The sequence below is a fragment of the Poromitra crassiceps genome (assembly GCF_964638095.1).
Source record: "Poromitra crassiceps genome assembly, chromosome: 13".
Taxonomy (NCBI): domain Eukaryota; kingdom Metazoa; phylum Chordata; class Actinopteri; order Beryciformes; family Melamphaidae; genus Poromitra; species Poromitra crassiceps.
In genome coordinates, this window is record NC_139644.1 from 41,637,376 (window position 1) to 41,664,875 (window position 27,500).

The window sequence follows — 27,500 nt, forward strand, 5'->3', positions numbered from 1 at the left end:
AGTTTAACACAGCCTACCTGAAGCAGATAGCAGTTTAACACACAGCCTACCTGAAGCAGATAGCAGTTTAACACACAGCCTACCGTACCGTAGCTACTAACGTTAAGCAGCCAAAGTCGTCCGACTTTTTCGTGCGTGCAGCAGACGTCACTCAACACCAACTCTGGTTCCCAAATCCGCGACCAAATCGGCCCGGGCAAACCCACATACAGGGCCGTCTCCACCGGCCAAAAATTATATCCTATTTGAATTGTGACATGTTTGTGTCATGAGGTACACATGTTTGTGTCATGAGGTACACATGTTTGTGTCATGAGGTACACATGTTTGTGTACACATGTTTGTGTCATGAGGTACACATGTTTGTGTCATGAGGTACACATGTTTGTGTACACATGTTTGTGTCATGAGGTACACATGTTTGTGTCATGAGGTACACATGTTTGTGTCATGAGGTACACATGTTTGTGTACACATGTTTGTGTCATGAGGTACACATGTTTGTGTCATGAGGTACACATGTTTGTGTACACATGTTTGTGTCATGAGGTACACATGTTTGTGTCATGAGGTACACATGTTTGTGTCATGAGGTACACATGTTTGTGTACACATGTTTGTGTCATGAGGTACACATGTTTGTGTCATGAGGTACACAGTACAGAAAGTCACAGTTTGTGGTAAAACTGTTGCACTACAAGTTATAAATCAGAAAGACCACACACGACCAGTCGCCTAAGTGACGTCATCACTCTCTCCCGCCAGACCCTTCAGACGACGTATATTGTGCGAGACGAGAGATGTGTTTGATTGAGCGGTTTCACACAAAACTAGGCGTTAGGTTTAAGTTTTATGACAAACTGCGACTTTCTTGACTTTCCAAAGTTATCTTTTAAATTGACAAACAATTTAAAATGTATTTATTAGGATAAACCCCTTGAGATGACTCATCTCACCACCATTCATATTTTTTCAGATGCTGGTTATGCTGAAGCAGGAAGTCACAGGAAGAGACTTTGGATCTCTATTACGGCTTGGTCACTTCCTTCCTTTTCCAATGCTCAATGCCCATGTGCAGTTTCACATCAATGCTCAATGCCCATGTGCAGTAAAGTTTCAGATCGATCAGCCAACTCGCTGCCGAGATAAATGCATTTGTTCTGCATTCCTGACCTGATGACATCATCACTGATGATATCATCACTGATGACATCAGATATTCTTGTTAAATTGTATTATGTATAGTATTGCCTCATACCAAATGCTATACATGACAGGTGGACAACCTCTGAGTGACAGATTAATGAGGGACCACGTGTGTGCAGGTGTGCATGCAAGTGTGTGTGTGTGTGTGTGTGTGTGTGTGTGTGTGTGTGTGTGTGTGTGTGTGTGTGTGTGTGTGTGTGTGAGTGAGAGAGAGAGAGAGAGAACGAGACTGTCAAGAGACAGAATCAGTTCCTTTTGTATTCCACCATTCCCTCATGGCTCCGGGGGTATCAGAAGAGAGGAGGGGAAAGGAGAGGACAGAGGGAGGAGAAGAGAGGGAGGAGGGGAGGGAGGAGAAGAGGAGAGAGGGAGAAGAGAGAAGGAGAGGAGAGAGGGAGAAGAGAGAGGGAGAAGAGGCAAAGGAGAAGAGGAGAGAGGGAGAAGGAGAAGAGAGAGTGAGGAGGAGAATATAGAGTTAGAAGGAGAGGAGAGAGGGAGAAGAGAGAGAGGAGGAGAGAAGGATAAGAGAGAGAGGAGGAGAGAAGGAGAAGAGAACGAGGAGAGACTAGAGGGAGGAGAGGAGAGGAGCAGATGGAGAGAGAAGAGAGAGGGAGAAGGGGAGGAGAAGAGGAGAGAGGGAGAAGGAGAAGAGAAAGAGGAGGAGAGCAGAGAGGGAGAAGAGAGAGAGGAGGAGGAGAGGAGAGAGAGAGATGGAGGAGAGAGGAGGAGGAGAGGAGAGAGTAGAGGGAGGAGAGGAGAGGAGAGGAGAGAGAGAGATGGAGAAGAAAGAGGGAGAAGGGAAAATAGAGTGAAAGAGTGATGATTGAAGGATATTACTGACAGGGTGTGGTCAGCGAAAGACAGAGGGAGATAAAGAACAGGGAGGGGGCGTGAAGAGCAGAAATAAGACAAATAGAGAGACAGAGGGGGGAGAGAGAGATGGCGTGACATAGTGATGAATTGCACCCGGAGAGATAGAGAGAGAAGAGGGGAGGGGAGAGGAGGGGAGAGGAGAGGAGGGGAGAGGAGAGGGGAGGGGAGAGGAGGGGAGGGGAGGGTAGAGGAGGGGAGGAGAGGGGAGAGGAGAGGGGAGAGGAGAGGGGAGGGGAGAGGGAGATGAATCCCACATGAGAATTCACACAAGGAAAGTGATGGGAAAATAAAAAGGAAATAGGAAGAAGAACAAAGGAGTTGAGGTGTGGATGAGAGAAAGAGAGAGAGACATTTAATTTTAAATTAACATTAGGATTATACTGTTGTGATGTCATTATTCAGTATCTTCTCCTCTTCTCTGCAGCATTACTCAATTTACCCTCAGGAATCAGGGACAGTGATAGCCTACCTGCTATTCCTCCCATCTTCTCTTTCTTTTTTTGTCAGTCTTGTCATCTCGTATCTCTTTCTCTTCACAAAGCGTGTCTCCGACTCCGTGACCAAAGTAAACACAGCTATGTAAACACTAGTTTCAACGTGAGGCTAAGTAAACAAAACTTCAGCATTTCCCGGAGTGCACGCTTCTTCACATTGTGTGGATCCTATTTTTACCCAAGAACCCCTGCGTTGAGCAAAGATCGTCTATGGAGAAGATATCCAGTACACAGCACAGACTCATGCACAAAAACACAGTGCTCGAGCCAAATCCAACCATTTCGAAAATTCCATCTCTTGCCACCAGGGGGTGCTGCAGCACCCACCACACCCAGCTTCCCGCACGCTTGGACCGAGGCACAGTACTGTTACCGCCCCACATCCCTTGTTGTAAATAATGTATTGAAAAGCCTTGATGACCGTCAGCACTGTGCGACTCTTTTCGTAGACCTCTCAAAGGCATTTGAGGTAAAATTAAAATAAATATATAAAAATATACCGCTACAATACCCGCATGCCCCGTATGAACTATTTGTAATTGGACACCAAATTAATTAATTTTAACAATCTTTGTCCTGGCTGCGGCGTCAACGTTGTCTACGGTACCAGTTGAGATTGCTTAATTTTACAGGTCCGGTACTATGTAACTACATATATATGAACGCAAAAATGTGATTGTATAACTATCGGTGCAATTACCGTGTAATTACTTTGGTGTTCATGTCTAATTACAAATAGTTCATACGTTGTTAGGGACCTGTAAAATTAACACCCAATATATCGCCCAGTACAGCTCTAGTTTTCTGCATTGCACTCCAGTCTTTCAGGCCAGTATCGCCTAAAAGATAATTTCTGAATTGAACTGAGTTGAAAGAGAGAGAGAGCGGAAGTGAGAGGTAGAGAGATGGGAAGGGAGGGGGAAGGGAGAGAGGGGGAGAGAGATGGAGGGAATGGGGAGAGAGGGGGGGAGGGAGAGGGGATGGGGAGAGAAATGAAAGGGAGAGAGAGGGAGGCAGAGGAAGGGGGGAGAGAGAGGAAGAGGGGAGAAAGAGATGGATGGAGAGAGAGAGATTAAAGGGAGAGAGGGGGAGAGAGATGGAGGAAGAGGGGAGAGAGAGACAAAGGGAGAGAGATGGAGGGATGGAGAGAGAGATAGACGGGGAGAGAGAGAGGAAGGGAGAGAAATGGAGGAATGGAGAGAGAGAGAGAGGGAGGGGTAAAGGATGAGCTCATTGCAGTCTGTGTCTGATGACAGAGCAGAGCGAGGGAGGGGTTGTGAATCGATAGGCAGCGTCTGCGCCCTGGAATACCATCTAAGGCAACACACATGCTGCTGCTGCTGCAGACGGCTCCACCGCCATCTCCCTGCTGCCTTTAGCCGCTAGCATCCCTATGTAAAAACAGCTGGCGGTTAGCGTGTTAGCATCAGGTGTGAGATTGCATCTTTCTGTGGAGGGAGGGTGTGAGGCTGCAATACCTGACTGCCACTTTCCTACAAGAGGAAGTGTAGAAAGACAGCTTCTCTCTCTCTCTCTCTCTCTCTCTCTCTCCATCCTCTCTCTCTCTCTCTTACACACACACACACTGTCCTCATCCACACCCACACCCAAGGATACCCTCTCTCTCTCTCTCTCTCTCTCTCTCTCTCTCTCTCTCTCTCTGCCTGTGTCTCTCTCTCATCTCTTCCTCCCTCCCTTACTCCCTGTTCCTTCCATCTGGAGAGGAGGTGCTGGCCTGACGCCCTGTCTTTTCTACTCTAAATATCATCCTCTCTTCTGGATGCTGTACACTTTCATCGGTGGCTGTGCCGGTGCTTTGCTGCTACCTGTGGAGGTTCCCCAGTTCTCTGCTTCTTCTTGTTCGCCCAGCCGTCGCAGCGAGCGCAGCCCCTAGAGAGAGGCACCATGCTGGGCTTGGACGTGTGTGAGTTTGGGGGTCAGGTGCTGGAGCTGCTGTGGCTTACCATGTGCTACAGAGGTGAGAGGGGATGTGGGTTTTGTCTGTGTGTGTGTGTGTGTGTGTGTGTGTGTGTGTGTGTGTGTGTGTGTGTGTGTGTGTGTGTGTGTGTGTGTGTGTGTGTGTGTGTGTGTGTGTGTGTGTGTGTGTGATATAACTTCAATCATGACAGTTATTACTGTGTGTGAGTATTTCATTTATAGCATACTGTATGTGAAATACTATATATCATGGATTTGTGTCCATGGGAAGAGTGTGTGCGTGTGTGTCTGCGTTTGTGTCTGTGTGTGTGTGTGCGCGCGCATGCGTGTGTGTCTGCGTGTGTGTCTGTGTGTGTGTGTGTGCGTGTGTGCCATACATCTATCCTGGTGGGTGTGGACATTTTTATGTCTGACATGAAACGCTGCCAAGACAAGCCAAAGGTGGCAGATCAATAGCTATTGCTCACGCATCCTATAACCCCCTGTGTGTGTGTGTGTGTGTGTGTGTGTGTGTGGGGGGGGGGGGGGGGGGGGGGGGGGTACCTGCTTTTGTAATTCTGTTTCTGCACACACACACACACACACACACACACACACATCAGGGTGTATGCAGGAGTCAAATGATGTCACCAAATTCTGCTATTAAATCAAAGAGTCCTGGGGTTTCCTCACACAGGTGTGTGTGTGTGTGTGTGTGTGTGTGTGTGTGTGTGTGTGTGTGTGTGTGTGTGTGTGTGTGTGTGTGTGTGTGTGTGAGAGAGAGAGAGAGACAGACAGAGAGAGAGAGATAGAGAAAGAAAGAAAGAGATCAAAGTAGTGGGAGGGGGAGAGCGAGGCAGACAGGGAGTGCAGCAGGCAGTGAGAGCGAGGCAGACAGGGAGTGCAGCAGGCAGGAGAGAGCGAGGCAGACAGGGAGTGCAGCAGGCAGGGAGAGTGAGGCAGACAGGGAGTGCAGCAGGCAGGAGAGAGCGAGGCAGACAGGGAGTGCAGCAGGCAGGGAGAGCGAGGCAGACAGGGAGTGCAGCAGGCAGGGAGAGCGAGGCAGACAGGGAGTGCAGCAGGCAGGATTTGCCATTCAGATTTCAGAGATAGAGAGAATGGGAAAAAGAGAGAGAAAATGGTGAAATATGGTAGTAACGTTGGTCCACAGCCCAAAGACGACGACGTTTCACCAAACCATCTTTAAAGTGTAACTTACCCACAAAACACTTTTTTTCAGCTTTTAACCAATATATATGGCTTTTGCGGTGGTATGTGAAGGATTCTGGTCAAAATCTCCACATTTGAGACCAATCTGTTAAAATTTTACAAACCCCTATCATTTCAGCAGCATAAGTGCCCTCTATGGGTTCAAACCTGCTTTTTTTGTGCCCTTAAATGAATGGGAGATTTGGTACATCGTGACGTCACGGTGGTATTTGCATGTGAAAATTGTTTTTTCCCCCATGTGATTATTACTGTAGTTCACGCGGCGCGAGCCCTTTAAGAGCAATGCATCATGTGTAATCGCCTACTGTGGCTAATGTTGGCGGCTAGCTAGCTATGTTACATGGCAGTAAAACACCACTGAATGACCAAATTGATATAACTTTTAACCGTTTCGAGTAACACTGTTTCCATACGGATCACCAGCGTTAGTTTGTTGTTTATAATGTGCCTGGCTATATTTCTAACGTTCTCTATCTATCTACTGTATCTCTGATACACTGAAAATACTGGGAGGCGGGCCATAGCGCCTCTGCCGATGATTTGATTTGACAGTTCTGGGCACTGCCGTTGGCGTTGGCGTTGGCGTTGGCGTAGGCGTTGGCGTTGGCATTGGCGTGTTCCACCCCCAAATCGATTGTGTTCTGACGCAAAGCGAGTGGGTTCCAGGCATAGGTTCCAGGACAAAACAGGCTCGAGCCAACTACGTTATCTGGAGCAGCGCAGTAAATACAATATTCCTGGAATGCAAGTTTAACTAAACAGTTACATGTCCTCTGCATTCTACATCAAATGAAGACATTACCATTTATTTTATTTGGTATGTTACATACTTATTGGCCAAGTTATGTTAGTTATGGCCTAGGAATTCTGCCAGGGTAAAGCAAGCCCCCAGGAATAGTGCTGGGCTGTGAAGCCATTTGAACATGGTGGCGAAGCTCTGTATTGCAAGTCACGTGACGCCATGCAGCCCAGAAAGGAAATTCCCATCCACTTGCATGGGAACCCCGGCAGCTGTTAAACCCAGGGGAATTTTTTTCCGGGTGTCACTCAAAGTATAAAACGACTCTTTTAATTATCCAAAAAAAATTATTGGGCATTTTTTTCTTCAGTCCCCCCCAGTTTTCGGTCAGTCCCCCTTTAACATTGTTCGAAGGTAAGATTTGTCTGGCTGCTCGAGGCGGCCACTAGAGGTCGCCGCTTTGAATGTAACGAGTCTGATGTTGAAGATATGCTTAAAGTAGACCACTGACAATAGAGCTGAACAGTCACGTGACATATTTTGCCCCGGAAGTGAGTTTCCCATTCATTTTCCTCCATAGACATTTAGAAAAATCCTTATATAACGAGTTTTGAGGCTGGAACCAAGCCAACTCGTGACCTACTGAATCATGAGTGACCATAATCCCCCCCCCCCCCCCCCCGTCTTTATTTTATTTTTTTCCCCAACTGAGTTTTATGGGCACTCACGATTCAGTAGGTCACGGGTTGGCTTGGTTCCAGCCTTAAAACTCATTATATAAGGATTTTTCTAATGTCTATGGAGGAAAATGAATGAAAAATGAAAAATGGTGAAAGAGCCTTTTGGCTCTCTATACTCTCCTTGGCTAGGCCTCCCAGGTGTCTTCCATCCTTCCCTTCCCCTCTCTCTTTCCTTTCCTACCTCCTTGAATCCTTCCCTCCCTCCCTTCCTTCCTCCCCCCCTCTCCCCCCCTCTCCCCTCCTCTCCTCCCCTCTCCCCTCTCCTCTCCTCCCCTCTCTCCCTCCCCTTCTCCCCTCCTCCTCTCCTCTCCTCTTCTCCTCCCCTCTCCTCTCCTCCTCTCCTCCCCTCTCCTCTCCTCTCCTCTCCTCCCCTCCTCTTCTCCTCCCTCCTCCCCCTCCTCCTCTCTCCTCTCCTCTCCTCTCCTCCCCCTCTCCTCTCCTCTCCTCCTCTCCTCCCCTCTCCCCTCTCCTCTCCTCCCCTCTCCTCCCCTCCTCTTCTCCTCCCCTCTCCTCTCCTCCCCTCTCCTCCCTCCTCTTCTCCTCCCCTCTCCTCTCCTCCCCTCTCCCCTCCTCCCCTCTCCTCTCCTCCCCTCCTCTTCTCCTCCCCCTCTCCTCTCCTCCCCTCTCCTCCCCTCTCCCCTCTCCTCCCCTCTCCCCTCTCCTCCTCTTCCTCTCCCCTCCTCCTCTCCTCTCCTCCTCCCCTCTCCTCTCCTCCCCTCTCCCCTCTCCTCCTCTCCTCTCCCTCCTCCTCTCCTCTCCTCCTCCCCTCTCCTCCCCTCCCTCTCTCCCTCCTCCTCCTCTCCTCCCTCCTTACTGGTTGCACCGTCAGGTTGTCAGATGCAGAGTGTTTAAGGAGCAGACTGTATCCGCCTGTCACTCTCTGGTTGGTCCCAGCAGTGATGCATGAGGTTGTGTGGGTGAGCAGAGACATGCAGGTCCAATCAAGTCAGTCAATTAGACAACCTGCATCCACGCAACGCTGCCTCTGTCCACCAGGCTGACTGACATGTGTGTGTGTGTGTGTGTGTGTGTGTGTGTGTGTGTGTGTGTGTGTCTCCCTCCTCTGCTTCTCTCACCCTCCTTCCATATCTTCAGCTCCGCTCCAGTTATCATTCCATCAGCAGATCTGCTGCCTGTCTGCTGTCTCTCTAACCCACTTATAGTTCCTTGTGTTTGTGTGTGTGTGTGTGTGTGTGTGTGTGTGTGTGTGTGTGTGTGTGTGTGTGTGTGTGTGTGTGTGTGTGTGTGTGTGTGCGCTCGCCTTTGTGTGTGTCTGCAACACACAACCAAACACTTTTTACATGCAGTGATTGCCATGTGATTAAAGGCCAATGTCCACCAGATGTGGTACGGCTCTGTGCCATGGGCAATACATGCTGTACGGCAACTATACTATACGCACAGCTGACTGACACCGAGCTGTCTCTTACGATAAACACAGCTGACTGACACCGAGCTGTCTCTTATGGTAAACACAGCTGACTGACACCCAGCTGTCTCTTACGATAAACACAGCTGACTGACACCGAGCTGTCTCTTACGGTAAACACAGCTGACTGACACCCAGCTGTCTCTTATGGTAAACACAGCTGACTGACACCCAGCTGTCTCTTACGGTAAACACAGCTGACTGACACCCAGCTGTCTCTTACGATAAACACAGCTGACTGACACCGAGCTGTCTCTTACGGTAAACACAGCTGACTGACACCCAGCTGTCTCTTATGGTAAACACAGCTGACTGACACCCAGCTGTCTCTTACGGTAAACACAGCTGACTGACACCCAGCTGTCTCTTACGGTAAACACAACCACAGCTGACTGACACCGAGCTGTCTCTTACGATAAACACAGCTGACTGACATCGAGGTGTCTCTTACGGTAAACACAGCTGACTGACATCGAGGTGTCTCTTACGGTAAACACAGCTGACTGACACCCAGCTGTCTCTTACGGTAAACACAGCTGACTGACACTGAGCTGTCTCTTACGGTAAACACAGCTGACTGACACCCAGCTGTCTCTTACGGTAAACACAGCAGGGCTTATTACAGTACACGCCGCTGTTACATCCTCAAAGGAGAATTATGTGTTTTTTTACACCCTGGACCTTATTTCCAGCTTTAAATGTGATGTTTAAGTCACCCTGACAACTTTGCTTTAATTAGCACCAGCAGAAACGATAATCAGTTTGAACTGTGACCTGATATCAGGTATATAACGAGGAAAACAGGGCATGTGAAAGGCCTGTATTTATGTCTGGTAAATAGCTTGTTTTCCGACACGCAGTGGAAAGCGATGTCGCCTCACAGCTAGAAGGTCCTGGGTTCGATTGCCACCTGGGACGCTGTGAGCGCTGAAGGAGTGCGTGCCCGTCCGCATGTCCTCGAGTGCCCGCCGCCCGGGTGGGGTCATCAAAAGGGCCTTTCTGTGTGGAGTTTGCATGTTCTCCCCGTGCCCCCTGGGGGTTTCCTTCATATAGGAACCCCACACCAAAAACATGCAATATCCTGGTTGCTGATGTGGTTCTTGTTCTTCTGTTTGGTTTTACGGTGGAACAGAAGAAGAAGAGGCCCACAGTCTCAGACTTTGAAACCCCCTGTTAGGCTACGTTCACACAGGACACCCAAGCCTTGCCTACGCCTTGCCTTTACCCACGCTTTTAAATAGGCGTCCTTTTTAGTCAATGACGCTGTGTACACAGGGCGCCTCAACGTGAACCTTGCGTGTACCCACGCCTTGCCTGACCTGCGCCGGTTTTATCGTTTAGGCGTGAGTTCTATTTTCAAGCCGACTAGGCGCGTGAAGGCAGACTTCTTCTGTCAAGCCATGAAGGAAAAACGCGACAATAACCGTGGGAAATGGCAAAGGCAACTGAATTTCAAAATAAAGTGGAGTTACTACAAAAGTGTTGAGCAGAGAGAGAGAGATTGACGGGAGAGAGATTGACGGGTGGCTATCACGTGGGGCTTTCTCCCCGTCGGTAAACAAATCTTCAGGAGAGAGAATAGCGACCGAAGAAGCAAGATGGACAATGAAAAGTGAATCCACTTAGTCCAACAGCATCCAGTTCTCTATGACAACAGTGACCCAAGAAGGAGACCTGGTTATACATATCCAGCATCAATAACACATTAAATATATCCGATTTATTTTACCTACCCATGATAATTCGGGACCAAACGTGATAAAAAAAACACTCGGGAGAGAGGAGAGGCGCTTGTGACTCGGCTCAGGTGAACGTGGAATAGGCGTGCAGTGTGATCGCAAAAGCGTATGATAGGTTCACGCCCAGCTCAAGGTCTGTAGGCGTAGGCGTGGGTTGAGGCAAGGCAAGGCGTAGGTGCTCTGTGTGAACGTAGCGTTATAGTGTCTTTTTTATAGTGTTTTTTCTTTCTTTCTTGGTTTCGCTGAAGGTCTGATGGCTGACAAAGAGGAGAAACCCATGGGCGAGGAAGAGGACGAGGAGACGGAGCTCAACTACACCCCGCCAGCCCAGAAGTCCCTGCAGGAGATCCACGAGCTGGACAAGGACGATGAGAGCCTGACCAAATACAAGCAGACCCTGCTGGGGGCGCTGCCCCTTGTGGCAGGTGGGACTGTGTGTGTGTGTCTGTGTGCGCCGTGCGGGTGCGGGTGTGTGTATGTGTGTGTGTTTGTTGAATGAATCACTATAGACGCAGGCAGGAATGACTCCGGAAGTAGCACTTCCGGTTCGTACGTGTAAAAGACAATGGGATTTTTGTATGGGGATTTCGGTTAAATGCATATGAAATAAGGTCTGTGGTCAATAAAAGTTGATGAAACAGTGAAGTTTGCATTCAGCAAGATAATAATCTCCACAAACGAGGACCACTTCTATGAATTTTCTAAGCGATTTTCAGAAAACGCTTCAAAAGTCACTGAAATCCCCATACAAAAATCCCATTGCCTCTTCCCCCTACGAACCAGCATGGCGGGGATGTCTGGGTAAGCCTAAATACGTCAGTCATCCCGATGCTAGTCAAGTCAAGTCAAGTCAAGTTTATTTATATAGCCCTAATTCACAAGCATGTCTCAGAGGGCTTCACAGAAAATATGTCTAGCTAATTCTAGCTGACACAACAGTAGCAAGAATATACAGAATAAAGATAACATTTGAACAATTGATAGAGAAATATAAAAATGAAGGATAGAGCAGAGGAGAGAGCAGGAGAAGGGAGGAGAGCAGGGGGAATGTGAGAGAGTGATGGGGTGGGGAGGGAATGGGAAATGTTGGAGGGTATAGGAGGTGGGGAAGGAGCAAGAGGAGAGAGCAGGAGAGGGGAAAGGGGGGGGGGGGCGGGGGGGGGGGGGTGTGGGGGAGAAGAGAGCAGGGGGAGGGAGGAGGTGGGGAGAGAATGGGAAATGTGGGAGAGGAGAGAGCGTATGAGTAGTAGTGTAGGGTTAGCACCCCTTGAAAAACAAATAAAAAACACATTTTTAGAACTTCCTCAAAAGGGCACTTCCGCTTTTTTGAAAAGGGGAAGTGATTTCTTTTTGGGTAAAAATCAATTTCTCAGTACTTCTGCAAAGTGTACTTCTCCATTTTTTTGCCTTGTGCTTAAAAAACACTTTTCTTGTGGAAAGTGATTATTTCAATAGTCATCCAAAGGCTACTTCCCCATTTTACCCCATAACACAGCTCACGACAAATACCACCGTTTTTTTTTTTGATCTCGGGGGAAATACATTTGAGCAATCATTATGCAAACCCAGCTGGGTCATTTTACATAGTGGGCAATATCTCTTTTGCTCGCTGTTGTTATGGAGGCGGCTTGTGAAACACCAACGACTTCCGCAGCACGCACCACGTCTCTTCGTGACAAGAGACGTGCAGCACGCAGCACGTCTCTTGTCACGAAGAGGCGTGCTGCGTGCTGAACGCCTCTATGACGCAACTCCACGACAGGAAGCACCTCCCTTTATAAGGACGAGAGCGATCAGCTGAGTACAATCACAAAGCCATAGCTGTTAGTTTTTTGAGAGAAGCAGTGAAGGCAGAGCGCAGCATTTTTGATCTCAACTAACAACAATTTTTTGATCTCGGCCAAAATGCATTTTGGGCCCATTTTAGGAGCTACTAAACTAATATTTGTTAACAGCGGCGACCATTTTTTTGATCTCAATCAATCTCTATCTCACCCCACCCCAGGTTGTCCCTCCCATCCCATCTCACCCCCAACACCAACGACAGATTCCACTGTCTGTTGATGTTTTCTCTGACTCAACCGGCCCCCAGGTTCCCCTTTCCACTCCCTCCCCCACGTGACGTTGTCTATTACCACGGCCGGTGTTCTGTCGATTTCACAATCTCACCCCCACCCCCAGGCTTCCCCTGCCACCCCATCCCACCCCATCCCCCACGTTTTTTATCACTTCCGTTTTAAATAAACTTGTTTGTTTTTGACCGTCAGGTGGGGGGCGTTCCCGGCAGCACGTAACGCCCCTTGAAAGCTACGAATAGCTGCGAGATCAGGTGGGCGTTCCCTGCAACACGTAACACCCCTTGAAAGCTACGAATAGCGGCGAGATCAGGTGGGCGTTCCCGGCAACACGTAACGCCCCTTTGAAAGCTATGAATAGCTGCTTGCTCACGTATTTCTCTGACTCACCCATAGAGGCCCCACAGTTTTTTCCTCCCATGCCCCGCTTATATGTATGTACAATACAATGTACAATGTATCCACCATTCAAATATTCCATATTTGCATGTTGTACATGCAAATATTCCATAATTGCATGTTGAGCAGGCTATCTTAGCTAGTATAGCCTACTAATGTATAGCAAAGCATTCTGGGTATTCCCTACGCGCAACACACACACACACACACACACACACACACACACACACACACACACACACACACACACCCACCCACCCACTCACACACACACACACAGACAGACATATTCACAGCCAGCCCCCAAACACAGCCACAAACATAGCGCGCGTTAGATTGTGGGCAGGTTTTCTCATTGAAACATTCCAGATCACATCCCAGGTCACAGATTTTTCCCACTCCGGATCCAATTGTGACATCACCATGATGTTTTTTTTGATAGGCTATAAGCCTATTAAGCTTTGAATTAAATATGATCAATACAGATTGAGGTTTCAATTTCAGGTTTGAATTGAAAACGATTGAATACAGACTATGGTGTATGACTATGCCGTTTGCCCTGTCTCCCTTATCGCCGTAATGCATTATGGGTAGTCAGATACTACCGGTACTTTGGCTAATGTATCAGCTAACGCTACTTACTTTGCATTACAGTAAAACGCCACTGAATGACCAAATTGATGCATTGATAAAAGTTAGTTTGTTGTTTATGCGTATGCAATAACGGATGCGTTATTATATTTACTGGAATACATACACACGCCAGCCTATGTGTCCTATCAGAGTTTGTTACGTTATTGTACAGCATTTGGTTCAAACACAGCTGCATCACTATACGTGTGAGCGTAAGTATTAATGGTTTACAACTTGTTTGTGTTGTACAGCATTTGGTTCAAACATATGGCGACATTGAATCAGTGTTAGCTTAGCGCTAGCTAGCTAGCATACACTACGATCTGTAGAATTGGCCTGGTCTTGGTCGATATGACCAAAAATTGATATAACGTTTCAGTAGCATGGACCCCTCTCGTTTTTATTACAGTTGAAGATTTCACAAATCTCAACCACTCTCAATCTTGGTACAACCCAGACCCCAGGATATCCGTGACCTACGGGTATTATTTCAAAATATGGATTGAATATGAATCTTGGAACGTGAACAAACATCTTAGTTTTATTTTTCGTATTTTTATATGATTATTTTAATAGTTACTAACTATATTATTATATAACTAACTAGTCCTCCTCACAGAATTGGTTAATTTACTGTGAGACTTTATGTTTTGTAGACAAGCACCAAGTATATATAATAATGGTATATAATAATAATAATCTTTGTAATACAATTGTTATAAAATTAAAACGTATAGCACACTTACAATATGTTTGTTGTATGTATTACAACTTAATTCAACTTGGTCTCCCCCCACATCTCCTCTTCTCTCCTCTCCACACCTCACCCCCTCCTATCTCCTCCCCCTCCCCCTCTTCTCCTTTCCTCCCCTCTCCTCTCCTCTCCTCACCTCACGTCTCCTCTCCTCTCCTCACCTCTTCCCTCTCTTCTCCTCTCCTTACAAGCCTATAGATGAGGGGTTTCAGACAATGTGCCCATTGTTACAATATGTTTGTTGTATGTATTACAACTTAATTCAACTTTTCTCACTACACTTTCCAAACATTAACACACATCAAACACAACAACTCTTTCTTACTACACTTTCCAAATGTTAACTGCATACATAATGTTATGTCTCGAAAGACAAGAGCTATGTAGCCTACTTTAAATCAGATCACTCCGGTGTACAAACATACATTGGTTGTCTAATAAAGTTTTACAAATCAATTAATTTGGTTGTCAACCATCGTTAAACGAAACTTAGTAGTTGTAAACTAAGTAGTTGTATCGATAAAGACTCTAATCGTTAAGCAGTCTCGAAAGTGGGGTCAATATCAATCTACAATCTAGATTGATTTGATTCACTAATTTGGCGTTCTCTCATGCAAAATATCCAACATCCAATATCCAGAAGTAGTGATTACTACACAGAAGTAACTTTAGTTCCACCATTTGCTCTTTGCTTCAAACATAATTTGGATCAGTTGTAACTTTGACCATTTCTAACAATTTCTAGACAGTGAATTTACACAAGCACTTGAGTGAAATTCATAGTACCTATAGGGACTGTGATTGAATGAACGCAGATTGTCAGATTTGTTTACCAAACCCTTATCCTGGTGCCTGCAAGGTTCGTCTGTACCACTAATGTCAGCCACTATGTGTAAATGTGTTACAATATTGGGCTGGTTTCATAGACCTGGCCCAAAAGTACATACATCACATATATGTGTGTTGCACATATCCATATATGCCTCTACCGTATGGGTTAGTCATAATAGTCAAACATGGTTTTTCATGTTCTGACTTGGTGAAATGTGTGTTGCATATATACATGTTAGTTTACACATAATAGCCAAACATGGTTTTTCATGTTCTGATGTGCTGAAATGTTTTACACGTCACGTAAAACAGTTTTTAAAACAGTTAATTAGCCTACACAATGTGTAATTTCAGGTTATTGTAAGTTATTGCATAGTTGCAATCTTTCATACTTGCATACTTACAAGTGGTTTGTTTTTAATGGCATGTGATTTGCGGTTCTAATTACCCAATGTGTAAGGTGATTGTCAATTGTCAATTGTCAATTGTCAATTGTGTAAGGTGATTGTGATGTCAGGTGATTGTAAGTGTGTCATACATACCTACAAGCCTTCATATCAGTTGGCTGTATCAATGATTTTCTGTACCTCTTGGTGCGTTATCATTGTCTTTGTCAGGCTTAGAAGCAATGTCTAAACAGTAAACAGTTTATGACAAGTGGTGGCAGCATGCTATGCTACTACACAAGACGTGTTATGGTACATAAATAATATGTAGCGTGTAATAATCTGAAGAACTCTGTCAGAGTTCTACTCTGTCATTATTTTTACATTTGACTTTGAGAACTATAATGAACTGTTAGTCTCTGTACTGATGTACAAAAGTAACAAGATTGAGGTTGTGAAATCTTCAACCGGAATAAAAAACTGGATATAATATAACTGAATCAGTTAGGCCAAACTATTATCAGTCAGGTCGGTAATGACCGGGGGAAATTATATGATTATTGTCCATTGTGTGTATGATACAACTTTGTTTATCATTCTGCCTCTCACACTATACAGTCTGTATTTAACTCAACACACTGTACCTGCCCCTGACCTCGGAGGGGCTCTTCTGTCAACGGGCCTGAGGCAAGGTGTGGTGATCACAAGCATTGGCATAAATATTGTGACAATGAAATTGGTAAATTGGTTAAGCAAAGCAAGTAATGCTTTTGCAATGAAGTTTGTAAGATGTATTTTACAAGATATTTTCAGAGATTTGGTTATATTAACTTATTATTTATATTATTATTCTATTATTATTATTCTAATTATTATCTACTATTATTCTAATTATTATCTACTATTATTCTAATTATTATATTATTATATTATTATTATTATTATTAGGGGGTTATTATGTATATTAACTATACATATTAAAGTATAGATGATTGTTTTGCCCACCTTATTTGGTTGCCTTATCAAAACAAATGTATAGCATGTTAAAGTTTTAAATAAAGTCAAGTCAAGTCAAATCCAACAGGTCTTAATGTCAATTAATTTAGCTTTAACGTGTTTTGTGAAACACACACACACACACACACACACCCACACATTGACCCCTCTCATATACGTAACTGCCTATAACTGTACATATATTCCTTTCACACACACTTTTCAAAATAGACACTCTTTCATATTGTGATTCATAGTGATTCTTGTTTGTTTTATGTGATCCCGGTTTTTTAAGCAAACCGGATCCAGTTTCCTTGTATGTGTACATCCTGTACAAGGTACATCCTGTACAAGGCACATCCTGTACAAGGTACATACTACATTGGACTCAATGATCCACAGATGTATCAAACAAATGTATGTTTTACTGATACAAATGACCAAATTACCACAAATTCAACATGTAATGCCATTTTCTCAATAATTTTGGTCAAAACATTTGGTGTGACCCAGATCAGTCCTTGTAACGAGGACCTTCACTGGTGTATAGCCAGACTTGGCACATTTGGTGTGACCCAGATCAGACATTGTAATGAGGACCTTGTTATCACTGGTGTATACCCAGACTTGGCACATTGGATGTGGCCCAAGATCAGTCCTTGTAATGACTTGATCAAAAATATTACAGACAATATATATATATATATATATATATATATATATATATATATATATATATATATATATATATATATATATAGTAAATATAATTGTATAATATATTCAAAGTATTGTTAATTGTTAATTATTATTATTCAAAAAACCTGAAAATACTGTAAATACTGTAAATAAACTAAACTAAAACTAAAACTTGGAACTTGTACTGTGTGTTAATTTAATGTGTTTTTGAAACACACAACCACATATAAAATCTCAAGTGAGATTTTGAGAAAGAAAAAAGAGAAAAGAAAAATTCACCCTGTGCGCTCGGTGTTACAAAGTGCGGACTTTTGAACCCTAGCGGCTTCCGTCGAGCCGACTCGAACATGACGAGCGTGACGTAACTGTGACGTTGCTTGCTGCCAACCAAAACAGTTGCTCAGGGGAGGAGATGCCGTATTTGATAGGTACACAATGAAGCGAAAGCAAACGACTCAAACGACACTCATTCAGTGTTTTCGTAGGCCTCCCTGCCATGCTACTGCAGCTGTAGCTGTAGATGGCAATACAGAAAGGAATCCTGAGGACTGTGATGAGGCAGCTGCTATCGCAACGTTACCTGATGATATCGACATAATTCAAACCATCCCTAGAAGATGTTTGAAGAAGGCAGCCATCCTGGCCACAATAGATCAAATACAACAAACCTACGGCGAGAAATACGCCATGGACATAACCGCACACATTTTACGGAAGATCGGGAGGGGCGATTTAGCCGAACGTTTAACAGGACCCAATTTTTAAAAAGCCACGCCCTCCATCTTACTTTTTCTTCACATTTGTTCACATTTGTTCTCTAACAAATTCCGGTCAGCGCCATTTTTGATGATCTCCTCCCATATCCCTACGCTACGCCCTCCCCTAGACCTAGCTCCTCCTCCTCATCACAACATAAGGATAAAAGAGACGGGTTCAAAAGAGACTCATACCATTTTACACAATAAAAAAGACAGATATCATCATGGAGACCCCGTCGCCGTCACCATTGTCCTTCATTACAACTCACAGCCACTCTGAATCGGAGGAAGAAGAGTTGAACCGTCTGATGTACGGATGTTCCGCGTCGTCATCACCCTTGTTCTTCATTACCCCACCTACCTCACCTCCTTCCTCACAGGTAGACCTTGAAGAGTTGAACCGTCTGATGTACGGATGTTCCCCGTCGTCGTCACCAATGTTCTTCCCCACCCCACCTAACTCACCGGAAGACCTTCCTTCTCCTCCGAACTCGCCCCTGACTCTGGACCAGCCAGATGGACTGCTCAGTTTTACTTTTCTGAACATTATAAAAGCCTGCACCAGCATGCTACCCCTTCAAGAGTGCAGGATGCTTCGGAAGCTTTTCTGCATGAACTGAGGGAAATATAAATACAAATTCCTCGTATGTAACTTGTATACTGTGCCAATAAAAATAAAATTGATTCTCATCATAATCTGGTTTTTCCTTAATAATAATAATAATAATATTGTACAAATGTCTGTTGTAATGAAATAATGAATAACATTATTACACAATATAATCCTAATGTTAATTTAAAATTAAATATTCCTCTAAATATTGCTCCTCTAAATATTGCTCCTCTAATATATAAGTTGCAGACTCTCATTGTTCACCATTGTACGTACACAGCCTCCATTTACCCATGGGAACTGGTCATGGGTAAGGGTTAGAGTCAGGATCAGGGTCAGGGATTTCCAGAGGTTTGGGGTATCGACGGCAAAACAACGCAGAAAAAGAGTTATTTCTTTTTATTATCTTTATTGTTTATTTGAACAGGGACAGTATTCAATAAACATATTGCATATAAAAATATTACCACCACAGGTGCAAACCTACGTCACCAAATACACCATGGGCATAATCGTACAGTTACGCTGAGCTTTTCCTCCTTGCTCATCGGTCACCGTCGCCACAGAGCCTGCGAAACAATACGAAATGTATAAAAAAACTTTGTCTTTACATCACAAAATGTAGTAATTCCTGGGAATTAAAGCTTAGTTTGGCTCTCTCTCTCTCTCTCTCTCTCTCTGAGAGTGTCAAGTCAAAGACTGTGAACGTGTCAAATTGTTTGTTAACTGGACAAAACACTTGAAGACTCCGACTCGGTGGACACCGATGAAATGTCCCCTCGCTTTTTGGTCATAAGAGTGGCATTTTTCTGGCTGGACCTGCTGCTGAGCATCAGCTTGGCTGACTTCTTAAACTTGACTCCCAGGAAGGCGTACAGGATGGGGTTGAGACAGCAGTGGAAGTAGGCCAGCGCCTCCGTGATGGAGACCCACTTGTGCACGGCATGCTCCAGCGCGCAGCTGTGAGGGATGACGTTGAGCTGGTTGAGCAGCGTGTCCATGAGGATGCCGATGCAGTATGGCAGCCAGCAGCCGAAGAAGCACAGGATGAGGACGATGGTGGTCTTCAGCGCCTTCCTCTTCACCGTCTGGCCCTTGGCGTCCTGCGACAGCTTGGCGATGATGATGCAGTAGCAGGTGAGGATGACCAGCCCGGGCAGCACGAAGCCCACCAGGATGTGCTGGAAGCGGAACGCCGCCATCCACACTTTGCTGGAGTCCTGCGGGATGGGAATCACAAGGATAGTCACGAGATGATACTATATAAATTATTTGGACGATGATACGATATTTGGTGATTTTACAAAGTGTCTTGACACGATACAATTTCAATTCAAATTATTCCCATTAAACAAGATAAGTTGATCTGTGAGTGCTGTTTTTCCCCTTTGCTTTTTTTTTTTTTTTTTTTTTTTTTTTTTTTTTTTTTTTTTTTTTGTCCTTGACCTTTCACTTATGGTCATAAACCATGCACATCTATGCTTCATCGCCTTGGATTTACAACACGTACCTTAAAGATGACGATATCAATATTTCCCCTTTGCAAATTGCAATGATACAATAGTGATACAATACAATATCTATCGATATATCGCTCTAGAATATCACCCCTAACCCTACCTGTGGGTAGATGCGCTCGCAGATGACCGGGGGGCCCGACGTCTCCACGATGTCCGCGCCGAAGAGCTGGTCTGAGGGTGTCACCATGTCCTGTGTCTTGGCGAACACCAGGTCGGGCACAGTGAGCAGCGCAGCGGGCAGCCACACGCCCAGGTAGATCACCTTGTCTGTCAACAGCTTCCTGGTGGCCTGGCTGTTGGTGGCCCGCACCACAGCCAAGTATCTGTCCAGGCTGATGAAGGCCAGGATCAGGACGCTGCTGTAGAGGTTGACGGTGTAGATCATGTGCACGGCCACGCACATGAAACTACCGAAGTACCAGCCGCTGGCCGCATCCACCGCCCAGAAGGGCAGCGAGAGCACGAACAGCAGGTCGGCCACTGACAGGTGCAGCCGGTATTTGTCTGTCATGGTTCTGACCTTCTTCTGGTAGCCCATGACACAGATGACTAATCCATTGCCCACAATCCCCAGAAGGAAGATTATTCCGTACACCATCGGTAAGAAGATCCGGTAGAATTCTTCGCTGAGCGCTCGGCCGCACGGCTCCTCGCCAAAGTCGATATTGTCATAGTCCTCCCCGGACCCATCCGAGTCGTTCTCGGAAATGTTGAAGACCTGGGAATAAGAAGGGGTGGAAAAGGTTAGGGTAAAAAATGGAGATCTGCCTCACAGAACATAGGCCACGTGTGTCTGTTATGAGACTGTTACTGTTTGGCCTGGTCAGTCTGAGTTGTCTCTCAAAGTTTGAATGAAGGCTGAACCATAACTTTAATTAATAATTTAATTAATTTAATTAATTAATACAGATTTGATGAAAGGAACTACCAGCAAAGTAGGCCTACTACACAAGTCCTCTCAATTAACATTTTTATAAATGGCTGACATGCAAATATGACAGGAAAACTATGCCCATTGGAAAGTTTGGAAAAGTACATTATGGGAGCATATATATCGCACGCACACACACGCACACAATCAAGCTGATAGGTTACTCACGATAGTAAACTCAATATTCAGTGGCAAGACAAACCCATATATTACCGGAGACTTAAAACATATATAGCCGAGGCAGGCAGACCCCAGGCGTAGGCTACTACACACCACAGCCTATATCCCTCCCTATTGCTTGCCGGATAATTCATGCTTTTTTAAAGTAGGCTAGCTAAATTTGACCCTTGCGCGTATTTCTTTGCAAGAACGTAGTTGGATAGACTTTCTACATGCCTAAATACAGCCTACATAAAACAAGAAAGTAGGATAGTCAAACTAACGTAGACGGCCGATTCTGAGGAGAGAGATTTTAAAAAACGGGTAAAAATATAAACCTGCGGCTAAGGTCATAATAAAAGAAACCAAAACAGAAAGAGCACTCACCTCATAGAATGATGTCATGTTAACCCTGCGTTGATAACGTTCTTTTTAGACAGGCTCCTATGTGTGTGAGCGAGAGATGTGTCTTTAGAGCAGTGATCTAACTATGGTGTTCCGGGGCGATGCTTCTTCAAACAAAAAGCAACCATGCATTGACTTTTTTTTTTTTATTCCAGTTGAAGATTTCACAATCTCAACCACTCTCAATCTTGTTACACCCCAGAGTTGCGGGGTCCCGCCCCTAGGGACAGGGTTTCCGGTAGAAAGGGGGCGCGGCTTTCTTTTTTCTTTCTCATAAATCTCACTTGAGATTTTATATGTGGTTGTGTGTTTCAAAAACACAAATTAAATTAACACACAGTACAAGTTCCAAGTTTTAGTTTTAGTTTATTTACAGTATTTACAGTATTTTCAGGTTTTTGAATAATAATAATTAACAATTAACAATACTTTGAATATATTATACAATTATATTTACTATATATATATATATATATATATATATATATATATATATATTGTCTGTAATATTTTTGATCAAGTCATTACAAGGACTGATCTTGGGCCACATCCAATGTGCCAAGTCTGGGTATACACCAGTGATAACAAGGTCCTCATTACAATGTCTGATCTGGGTCACACCAAATGTGCCAAGTCTGGCTATACACCAGTGAAGGTCCTCGTTACAAGGACTGATCTGGGTCACACCAAATGTTTTGACCAAAATTATTGAGAAAATGGCATTACATGTTGAATTTGTGGTAATTTGGTCATTTGTATCAGTAAAACATACATTTGTTTGATACATCTGTGGATCATTGAGTCCAATGTAGTATGTACCTTGTACAGGATGTGCCTTGTACAGGATGTACCTTGTACAGGATGTACACATACAAGGAAACTGGATCCGGTTTGCTTAAAAAACCGGGATCACATAAAACAAACAAGAATCACTATGAATCACAATATGAAAGAGTGTCTATTTTGAAAAGTGTGTGTGAAAGGAATATATGTACAGTTATAGGCAGTTACGTATATGAGAGGGGTCAATGTGTGGGTGTGTGTGTGTGTGTGTGTGTGTTTCACAAAACACGTTAAAGCTAAATTAATTGACATTAAGACCTGTTGGATTTGACTTGACTTGACTTTATTTAAAACTTTAACATGCTATACATTTGTTTTGATAAGGCAACCAAATAAGGTGGGCAAAACAATCATCTATACTTTAATATGTATAGTTAATATACATAATAACCCCCTAATAATAATAATAATAATATAATAATATAATAATTAGAATAATAGTAGATAATAATTAGAATAATAGTAGATAATAATTAGAATAATAATAATAGAATAATAATATAAATAATAAGTTAATATAACCAAATCTCTGAAAATATCTTGTAAAATACATCTTACAAACTTCAATGCAAAAGCATTACTTGCTTTGCTTAACCAATTTACCAATTTCATTGTCACAATATTTATGCCAATGCTTGTGATCACCACACCTTGCCTCAGGCCCGTTGACAGAAGAGCCCCTCCGAGGTCAGGGGCAGGTACAGTGTGTTGAGTTAAATACAGACTGTATAGTGTGAGAGGCAGAATGATAAACAAAGTTGTATCATACACACAATGGACAATAATCATATAATTTCCCCCGGTCATTACCGACCTGACTGATAATAGTTTGGCCTAACTGATTCAGTTATATTATATCCAGTTTTTTATTCCGGTTGAAGATTTCACAACCTCAATCTTGTTACTTTTGTACATCAGTACAGAGACTAACAGTTCATTATAGTTCTCAAAGTCAAATGTAAAAATAATGACAGAGTAGAACTCTGACAGAGTTCTTCAGATTATTACACGCTACATATTATTTATGTACCATAACACGTCTTGTGTAGTAGCATAGCATGCTGCCACCACTTGTCATAAACTGTTTACTGTTTAGACATTGCTTCTAAGCCTGACAAAGACAATGATAACGCACCAAGAGGTACAGAAAATCATTGATACAGCCAACTGATATGAAGGCTTGTAGGTATGTATGACACACTTACAATCACCTGACATCACAATCACCTTACACAATTGACAATTGACAATTGACAATTGACAATCACCTTACACATTGGGTAATTAGAACCGCAAATCACATGCCATTAAAAACAAACCACTTGTAAGTATGCAAGTATGAAAGATTGCAACTATGCAATAACTTACAATAACCTGAAATTACACATTGTGTAGGCTAATTAACTGTTTTAAAAACTGTTTTACGTGACGTGTAAAACATTTCAGCACATCAGAACATGAAAAACCATGTTTGGCTATTATGTGTAAACTAACATGTATATATGCAACACACATTTCACCAAGTCAGAACATGAAAAACCATGTTTGACTATTATGACTAACCCATACGGTAGAGGCATATATGGATATGTGCAACACACATATATGTGATGTATGTACTTTTGGGCCAGGTCTATGAAACCAGCCCAATATTGTAACACATTTACACATAGTGGCTGACATTAGTGGTACAGACGAACCTTGCAGGCACCAGGATAAGGGTTTGGTAAACAAATCTGACAATCTGCGTTCATTCAATCACAGTCCCTATAGGTACTATGAATTTCACTCAAGTGCTTGTGTAAATTCACTGTCTAGAAATTGTTAGAAATGGTCAAAGTTACAACTGATCCAAATTATGTTTGAAGCAAAGAGCAAATGGTGGAACTAAAGTTACTTCTGTGTAGTAATCACTACTTCTGGATATTGGATGTTGGATATTTTGCATGAGAGAACGCCAAATTAGTGAATCAAATCAATCTAGATTGTAGATTGATATTGACCCCACTTTCGAGACTGCTTAACGATTAGAGTCTTTATCGATACAACTACTTAGTTTACAACTACTAAGTTTCGTTTAACGATGGTTGACAACCAAATTAATTGATTTGTAAAACTTTATTAGACAACCAATGTATGTTTGTACACCGGAGTGATCTGATTTAAAGTAGGCTACATAGCTCTTGTCTTTCGAGACATAACATTATGTATGCAGTTAACATTTGGAAAGTGTAGTAAGAAAGAGTTGTTGTGTTTGATGTGTGTTAATGTTTGGAAAGTGTAGTGAGAAAAGTTGAATTAAGTTGTAATACATACAACAAACATATTGTAACAATGGGCACATTGTCTGAAACCCCTCATCTATAGGCTTGTAAGGAGAGGAGAAGAGAGGGAAGAGGTGAGGAGAGGAGAGGAGACGTGAGGTGAGGAGAGGAGAGGAGAGGGGAGGAAAGGAGAAGAGGGGGAGGGGGAGGAGATAGGAGGGGGTGAGGTGTGGAGAGGAGAGAAGAGGAGATGTGGGGGGAGACCAAGTTGAATTAAGTTGTAATACATACAACAAACATATTGTAAGTGTGCTATACGTTTTAATTTTATAACAATTGTATTACAAAGATTATTATTATTATATACCATTATTATATATACTTGGTGCTTGTCTACAAAACATAAAGTCTCACAGTAAATTAACCAATTCTGTGAGGAGGACTAGTTAGTTATATAATAATATAGTTAGTAACTATTAAAATAATCATATAAAAATACGAAAAATAAAACTAAGATGTTTGTTCACGTTCCAAGATTCATATTCAATCCATATTTTGAAATAATACCCGTAGGTCACGGATATCCTGGGGTCTGGGTTGTACCAAGATTGAGAGTGGTTGAGATTTGTGAAATCTTCAACTGTAATAAAAACGAGAGGGGTCCATGCTACTGAAACGTTATATCAATTTTTGGTCATATCGACCAAGACCAGGCCAATTCTACAGATCGTAGTGTATGCTAGCTAGCTAGCGCTAAGCTAACACTGATTCAATGTCGCCATATGTTTGAACCAAATGCTGTACAACACAAACAAGTTGTAAACCATTAATACTTACGCTCACACGTATAGTGATGCAGCTGTGTTTGAACCAAATGCTGTACAATAACGTAACAAACTCTGATAGGACACATAGGCTGGCGTGTGTATGTATTCCAGTAAATATAATAACGCATCCGTTATTGCATACGCATAAACAACAAACTAACTTTTATCAATGCATCAATTTGGTCATTCAGTGGCGTTTTACTGTAATGCAAAGTAAGTAGCGTTAGCTGATACATTAGCCAAAGTACCGGTAGTATCTGACTACCCATAATGCATTACGGCGATAAGGGAGACAGGGCAAACGGCATAGTCATACACCATAGTCTGTATTCAATCGTTTTCAATTCAAACCTGAAATTGAAACCTCAATCTGTATTGATCATATTTAATTCAAAGCTTAATAGGCTTATAGCCTATCAAAAAAAACATCATGGTGATGTCACAATTGGATCCGGAGTGGGAAAAATCTGTGACCTGGGATGTGATCTGGAATGTTTCAATGAGAAAACCTGCCCACAATCTAACGCGCGCTATGTTTGTGGCTGTGTTTGGGGGCTGGCTGTGAATATGTCTGTCTGTGTGTGTGTGTGTGAGTGGGTGGGTGGTGTGTGTGTGTGTGTGTGTGTGTGTGTGTGTGTGTGTGTGTGTGTGTGTGTGTGTGTGTGTGTGTGTTGCGCGTAGGGAATACCCAGAATGCTTTGCTATACATTAGTAGGCTATACTAGCTAAGATAGCCTGCTCAACATGCAATTATGGAATATTTGCATGTACAACATGCAAATATGGAATATTTGAATGGTGGATACATTGTACATTGTATTGTACATACATATAAGCGGGGCATGGGAGGAAAAAACTGTGGGGCCTCTATGGGTGAGTCAGAGAAATACGTGAGCAAGCAGCTATTCATAGCTTTCAAAGGGGCGTTACGTGTTGCCGGGAACGCCCACCTGATCTCGCCGCTATTCGTAGCTTTCAAGGGGTGTTACGTGTTGCAGGGAACGCCCACCTGATCTCGCAGCTATTCGTAGCTTTCAAGGGGCGTTACGTGCTGCCGGGAACGCCCCCCACCTGACGGTCAAAAACAAACAAGTTTATTTAAAACGGAAGTGATAAAAAACGTGGGGGATGGGGTGGGATGGGGTGGCAGGGGAAGCCTGGGGGTGGGGGTGAGATTGTGAAATCGACAGAACACCGGCCGTGGTAATAGACAACGTCACGTGGGGGAGGGAGTGGAAAGGGGAACCTGGGGGCCGGTTGAGTCAGAGAAAACATCAACAGACAGTGGAATCTGTCGTTGGTGTTGGGGGTGAGATGGGATGGGAGGGACAACCTGGGGTGGGGTGAGATAGAGATTGATTGAGATCAAAAAAATGGTCGCCGCTGTTAACAAATATTAGTTTAGTAGCTCCTAAAATGGGCCCAAAATGCATTTTGGCCGAGATCAAAAAATTGTTGTTAGTTGAGATCAAAAATGCTGCGCTCTGCCTTCACTGCTTCTCTCAAAAAACTAACAGCTATGGCTTTGTGATTGTACTCAGCTGATCGCTCTCGTCCTTATAAAGGGAGGTGCTTCCTGTCGTGGAGTTGCGTCATAGAGGCGTTCAGCACGCAGCACGCCTCTTCGTGACAAGAGACGTGCTGCGTGCTGCACGTCTCTTGTCACGAAGAGACGTGGTGCGTGCTGCGGAAGTCGTTGGTGTTTCACAAGCCGCCTCCATAACAACAGCGAGCAAAAGAGATATTGCCCACTATGTAAAATGACCCAGCTGGGTTTGCATAATGATTGCTCAAATGTATTTCCCCCGAGATCAAAAAAAAAAACGGTGGTATTTGTCGTGAGCTGTGTTATGGGGTAAAATGGGGAAGTAGCCTTTGGATGACTATTGAAATAATCACTTTCCACAAGAAAAGTGTTTTTTAAGCACAAGGCAAAAAAATGGAGAAGTACACTTTGCAGAAGTACTGAGAAATTGATTTTTACCCAAAAAGAAATCACTTCCCCTTTTCAAAAAAGCGGAAGTGCCCTTTTGAGGAAGT

General features: G+C 43.7%; 1 protein-coding gene and 1 pseudogene across 3 annotated transcripts in view; one reads left to right on the forward strand and one right to left on the reverse strand.

The window, feature by feature from the left end:
* Window positions 1-27,500, forward strand: part of arhgdig (Rho GDP dissociation inhibitor (GDI) gamma) — a gene marked incomplete at its 5' end in the record, with an annotated part of 59,131 nt that overhangs the window by 4,080 nt on the left and 27,551 nt on the right. Inside the window, 2 exons of one of the 2 annotated variants that reach the window (XM_083649262.1) lie at window positions 4,479-4,551; window positions 10,616-10,792. In XM_083649262.1, the coding sequence (XP_083505388.1) occupies window positions 4,479-4,551; window positions 10,616-10,792 (250 nt within the window). Of the gene's footprint in view, window positions 1-4,478; window positions 4,552-10,615; window positions 10,793-27,500 lie in introns of those variants that run through there. The other variant, XM_083649263.1, reaches the window with a different exon arrangement.
* Window positions 19,234-21,526, reverse strand: LOC310787831 (C-X-C chemokine receptor type 4 pseudogene; annotated as a pseudogene). The gene is made up of 3 exons (XR_014553923.1): window positions 21,509-21,526; window positions 20,132-20,749; window positions 19,234-19,731 (listed from the first exon to the last, which is right to left on the reverse strand). The product of XR_014553923.1 is annotated as a C-X-C chemokine receptor type 4 pseudogene (transcript).